The 6,268-nt window shown below is 38.7% G+C and overlaps 1 protein-coding gene across 1 annotated transcript in view; it reads right to left on the bottom strand.

The window, feature by feature from the left end:
* LOC103373702 (uncharacterized) overlaps positions 1-6,268 on the bottom strand; it is a 60,841-nt gene that overhangs the window by 32,828 nt on the left and 21,745 nt on the right. The window contains exons 15-22 of the mRNA XM_008303663.1: positions 5,897-5,970; positions 5,594-5,743; positions 4,632-4,792; positions 2,960-3,119; positions 2,676-2,870; positions 1,732-1,891; positions 617-669; positions 134-387 (exon numbers count right to left, since the gene is read on the bottom strand). Of these exons, the coding sequence (XP_008301885.1) occupies positions 134-387; positions 617-669; positions 1,732-1,891; positions 2,676-2,870; positions 2,960-3,119; positions 4,632-4,792; positions 5,594-5,743; positions 5,897-5,970 (1,207 nt within the window). The remainder of the gene's footprint in view (positions 1-133; positions 388-616; positions 670-1,731; positions 1,892-2,675; positions 2,871-2,959; positions 3,120-4,631; positions 4,793-5,593; positions 5,744-5,896; positions 5,971-6,268) is intronic.

Raw genomic sequence — 6,268 nt, 5'->3', positions numbered from 1 at the left:
TCTGTAAATTTTGCATGCACCTTGCATATAAATGGAATCACACAAATGAAATCTAAAAAAAAGTCACCATATAAAAAGGAACTGAGGTGAAAACAGACATGAAAGCATGAAAAAGAAGATATGTTGGACTTACTGAAAGCAGTTGTAGCACTTCTTTGTGACCGTGTTTGCGTCAAGATGACCTTCGCGGCAGCAAACTTCAGAGCAGAAAACCTTCTGCGAGCGGTACGTCCTGTAAACGAACTGTCCTTTCGGCAGCTTCTTTCCACACTTGTGACAGTAAACAATTCTTTCTGCTGTCGTGACCCTCAGCTTGAGGTCTGCTCCAGCAGCTGTAGAAGTTCCATTTTCCTGCATGGGAGAGTCCGAACCGACTTCGGTGTCCTCCTGTGGGATGACGGGCAGCGATTTGAAGCAGTTTCTAGATTTGCACGTTACCCTGCTCGGATTCGACTGACTCAGACAAAATGTTGCTGAACCTCCATCAAGTAAAAAGCCTAATTTAGAGCATAACAACAAGCAAAACTTGCTCTCATGTGCGGCATACTTAATCCACACCTCAGATAATATCTACAGTTCCTCCATGAAGTCAATTTATTGCACAAATTATACTCACAGTGTTTGACTGCTGGTCTTTTTTCTTCCTGGACTGAAGTGAAATTTTCTTTCCTGATGGGAAAAAAATCAGAATCGTGATTAGTTTTACTGCCAACACAAGTACTCTGAATGAATTAACCACCAACACCACCTCCCCTTAGGGCTTCCTATTTAGCATTTAGAGGAACTGCACAAACATGTAAAAGTTTTATTTTCAGTCCGTTTGTCTGGGATGGGCCTGCCCTTTATTTTTTAATCACAATCCTATTGTTTGTCTTGCACATGTCAACACGGAGGATGAAATGATGAGCACCATCAGAACTAAAGATCTATTCTGTTTAGACTTTTAGATATGCTTTAGTGTGAAGTTCCTGAATTCTGTTTAATTATCTCTCGCACTTCTCGCCTATGACGTGTCGTTTTGTTAGAAAACTTCACCAAATCTGAGTGTGAATCTGTGATATTCCACCAAAATCAACTACGTGTTTCATTTAGAAATTCACCAAAAAAAGGTCAAGTGCATTAACCGCATTCTGTACAAAACAAAAATAAATAAAAAATAAGAAATTCTGCACATCTTGGTGCAACCATGAAATAATTAGTGACTCGGCTCCGACCAAGAGCCATGAGACAAAAATTCAGTGACTTTTTGGTTGAACTGCAGGCTGTGTTTTTACAGAGCAGATAGGAAACAATCATGGAAGCAAATTAAAGTAAATTATTTTTTTGAGTCAGATTTGTTTTTCCTGTATGAGTAACACCTGCTGGATTCTATTTTCTTTTTCAATCTGCGTGAAATAAGTAATCAAGGAAACAGATTTTTTTTGTCTTTCCTTTTCTTTTTATGATTTATGGCATTTTAACTGTAACATAGAACACTGAAGACAGTTCTGATTCCTCTCTCCATCTAGTCATGGTTGTTCTGTTTTCATAGAGGTGCAGGACTTCATATTACAGTCAGTGAAAATGTTTACCGAAGCCAAAAAAAACCCCAGAAAGGGTTTAAGATGAAGCTACTATCACATCGCTTCCTTGTGCAGGTAAATTAACGTCTGAACACCCACTAAGGAGAAACAGAGACGGTCGGAGATCAAGAAAGAAAAAATGCAGTTTGACAAAGTCATCGCCTTGTACCTTCAAGACTGAGCAGAGCTTCTGGTCGTAGCTTGTAGGACGTCACACATGTGCGGCTGCAGAAGAGCTCCACCACGTTTTCCCTGTTCCTGTAGTTGACCATGTCGGACACCGTTCGAGAACAGCAGCACATGGTGCAGGGCTGGGACGTCGCCATATTCTGCAGAAGCACAGATAAAGAAAACAGAACGTTGGTTGGCAGCCACACATTGGTAGTTTTGTACTTTTTGGCTTTTTTAGCATATAGTTATTACTACTATTACTATCATTAGACACTGGTATGACATTAAACAATAAAGCAAATAATTATTTAACAAGCCATTTATTCAGAATTGTATAAATATTTGCTTTTGTGCAGCTGCTCTCCACGTTTTTTTATACTCACGACTTATGTATTTGTATGCTGTAATGAGTAATACGCCTGCAAGCCATCATGAAAGTTTTTTCTCAGCAACTCACAAACTCAGCAAATTTAACTTTTTCACATACCAGACAATGCCCTCAAAGACTCTGGGGGATAGTGCCGCCTGACGGCTTGCAGGCGCCATAACTACTGAGGTACAGAGCAGCCAGAATAAACGAGCCTGTGAGCCTGAGCTCAGGGCAAAGAAACACTCAAGTTATAGATAGGAATCTCTCACTGCAGAAGTACAGTAAAAGTCATGTGTAAAAAGACAGCCAATGGTGAGGCCCGCTGGACTTGTAACCAGTGATTTGTCTGTATTTCCAGCACTTGTAGCCAAATATTATGACTCTTCAGCTACTAATATCTTTGTACCCTTTTACAGATCTGTTTACACATCGACAAATCTTTTACAAATCTTTTACACATTGATAAATCTCACTACGGACATAGGTTGGGATACAGACACACAACTCTCCATACACATTAACAAATAGTTTTACTACAACAACACCCCCATAGTTTTTGTTTTTTTACGCACCTCTTTGAGCTCATCCAGACAATCGGCGCTGCAGAGGGTTTTGGTTTCGTCCTCCAGCATCAGCGCAAGCGGCTTGTCGTTGCAGGTGTTGCTGCAGTTCTCACAGATGAATCCGTTTTCCCTCTGGAAACCGTCCAAGCAGTCGTCGCTGCAAAACTTGTGCACAGTTTGATTCAGGGTCAACGTACACGCGACCTGTAAAAGACATTAATGCAGGAGCGGTGATGAAGTTCATGGACTAAAATGAACAGTTTCATTGAGGAGAAAGGTGTATTTGTGCTTACAGTGCAGGGCATGTTGCACATGCTGCAGAGGGACGGTGGGGTTTGGGGTGGAACAGGACACGATTTAAAAGCACACAGGCAGACTGGACTGCAGAAGTCCTTCATAGTTCCTTTAACATCCACAGCAGCCATGATGAGGTCCAGAAGCTGAGTTATCGCCCTGACAGGAGGAGAATCAGAATCACAAATCAGAAAGCTTTTTATTGCCAAGTGAGCTCGCACACACAGCAAATTTGGCGTGGTGACTGAAACTTTGGTACACAACAATAACAAGACAGGCAATAAATATAAAAATCTAGATGCAAGAAATTCTCAATCAAATATATGTAAAAGAAAAGAATAAAAGTACTACGTAAATAAAAAGCACTGTGAAAAGAGACATAAACTTGCCTAAACTAAGTAATAAATTCGGAAACAGTTTAAATTACAATATTGCACATAAAATTGAAGAATTGCGCGTGTAAAGATAAAGCACAGAGGTAGAGCAACAGGAGTCTTTAGTGATTTACTGACTGTTCAGGGAGGAGGGGATTAAAAAAAACAAAAAACATGGACAGAGCATCAACACAGACACAAAGACTGTGTTTGTGGAGAATGATATAAAAAGCTGCTCACACTTAACCTCAGCAGCCATAAAATACATAGAACTTACTAGAGTCCACTACACTGATGACTTTGCTAAGAGTTTTGAACACTCAAGGCTAAAGGCAACCCTTAATTAAGAAAATACATGTTTTGTTAGATTTTTCTTTTCCTAGAATTCTGTGTGCAAACTTTAAACACCAACTTTACATACGAGGATAATAAGAACTCTCCACAGCCTCTTTCAGATTGGAACATATCAGCTTCCTGCCACTGTTTTGTAAAAGTCAAAATCTTACTTGGTCAGACCTGCTGACATTTCCGTGTCACTTTCAACACAAGTCTGAACTGCATGCGGTTACGTCGAGTCGTTTAAAGCGATTTTAACATTTCACCGCCAACATCTGTGCAAAACACCTTTGTCATTTACACTGCCCCACAATGTCACACAGAAATGTCCATAAACACAAGATTTTGCTCATCTAATCTTTGATCTTTGCTGAGATAAAGGGTCATTTGAACATTTACTGAAATAAAACCATGCAAGAAGTTTTCAGAAAAAAAATGGTGGAGCTGTTGGCAACTTATAAACATCTGAAATGCGACTCTGACTACACACTGGTTTTAGGAAGATGGCCACCGCTGGTGTAATGTGCAGCTATGTAATGTTTTAAACGCTTGTTATATTAGCCAATGTGTAAAATCTTCACCCTAAACGCAACTTAAGCTGTTGAGTAGAATATTTCTTTTTGAAATGTAGTGGAGTGAATGTATAAAGTATCATAAAATGGAAATACTTCTGTTAACAAGTAAATGTACTTAGTTACTTTCCACAACTGCAAACTAAACTATTGTCTTTTTTTCTGACCTTGCAGGCAGCTGATGGTTTTGATTCATTTCAGAATACAAATAAATAAATAAATAAATAGAAAGCAAGAATCACTCAAGGTTCATATCAGCAGCTTGAAAAGCACCACAAACCATCCACTGATGGATTTAAGAAGCCTGTTTACAGCCTCCAGTTATTTTGCGCCACATTAAGATGGACCGGTGAAGCCCTGTGAGGAGCCGTTTTATTTTTCAGACTTACTTCCGACAGTAATGACACATCCTAGCGGCTGCTCTGTTGGGCGGAAACATTTCAAACAGGCAGGTCTTGGAGCAGAAGATGTCTGTGAAGCCTTTCTTCTGGTAGGCGGTTTGCCCCTTCACCATGCTCTTTTTGCAGTTCGAGCAGTTCATGTGCACTTCCTGACACGAGAAAAGGACAAATAAACATTTGGTTAAGTGTATTTCTATCAGGCGACCTACACTAGGGCATCTCAAAAAATTAGAACATCATGAATAAGTTAACATATTGGTTTTGCGTTTTTTTTTTTTTTTTTTTTTTTTTTTATAAAAATTGTAATTTTGCTGATTGTGTATCTCAAAATATTAGAATATTTCCAAAGATCAATCAAAAAAAGGATTTACAACATAAGAGAATGTTAATTTATATCCTCAATAGTTGCCTCCTTTTGCACAAATTACTGCATCAAGTTGGTGTGGCATGAAGGGGATCATCCAATAGTAATTAAATTGAAACAAATAAAGGCTTAAAATACTTCACTTAAATGAGTCTAGAATACATACAATGTTCTCTATCTTAAATAACTGATGCACCAGCATAGTCAATGCAAATAAACCACAGTAACATTGAAAACAACAACAAAAAGGACTGCATTAAAGGTTCCCTGTGGAGATTTTCACCTCTAATTGAGCGATGCAGCTGTTTTTTTATTTTTATTTGTATGAGTGAATCATGACTTTCACATGCATTATGCTCTCAGGGACAGTGGCCAAACTACATTATTACAATTTGTTGTTTTTTGTTTAAATCAAGTGTAAGACTGATTCATTTTTGTGACGTTTATACAATGCTATGGATTTTCTCTCTCTTTTACAAACAGTCAGACATCTAAAATCTGACGGAGTTGACATATAATGAGGAGGATTGTGGGAAATTGAGTCCATTGAGGCATGTGATTCCCTACACTTACAGGGATTCCTCACCTTTTCACTGCTGGCTTCATTTGTGTCCTCAGTGGGTGTCGAAGGTCTTTCACAAGGTTTCTTGTCATCATCGATCTTCTGCTCTGTCGCCAGTCTCTTGTTACTCAAAGACGCAAATTGGGAAACGAGCACTGTAGTCCGCAGCTTCATCTAGATTTGAAAAAACAAACACAAAACGGTGTGTCAGGACTGCTGGGATGCTTGTTGATGCAGTTTGATGACTATTTTTAACAAGTATGGTTCCAACTTTTTATCTGCTTTTCTATTATCACTTCTAGCAGTGAACAACACAAAGACACTCACAGCGTCCAGTTTGGGGATCAATATCTTCACTTTTTTCATCCCCATCAGTGCTGCTGATAAGTTGTTCTTCTTTTCTATAAATAATGAAAACACACCCGCAATCAAAGCATGTTCATGTTGCACAGTTCAGTTCTGTGTACGCGGTTCAAATGTCAGCATCATGTATGGATGGCACAAACTTCTCAAACAACAATTATTTTCAGTTGATCTATAAAATGTAAGAAAATGATGAGAAATGTTGATCAGTGTTTCCCAATACTCAAATGATAAATGTCGTTTTTTTTTGTCCACAACCCAAAGACATTTAGTTAACTGTCACAGAGGAGGAATAAATCAGATAACATGGGAAGCTGAAAGCAAAAAAATTTAGAT

The sequence above is a fragment of the Stegastes partitus genome, unplaced genomic scaffold (genome assembly GCF_000690725.1).
Source record: "Stegastes partitus isolate 25-593 unplaced genomic scaffold, Stegastes_partitus-1.0.2 Scaffold2048, whole genome shotgun sequence".
NCBI classification, from domain to species: Eukaryota; Metazoa; Chordata; class Actinopteri; family Pomacentridae; genus Stegastes; species Stegastes partitus.
This window is presented reverse-complemented; position numbering and strand designations above follow the sequence as displayed.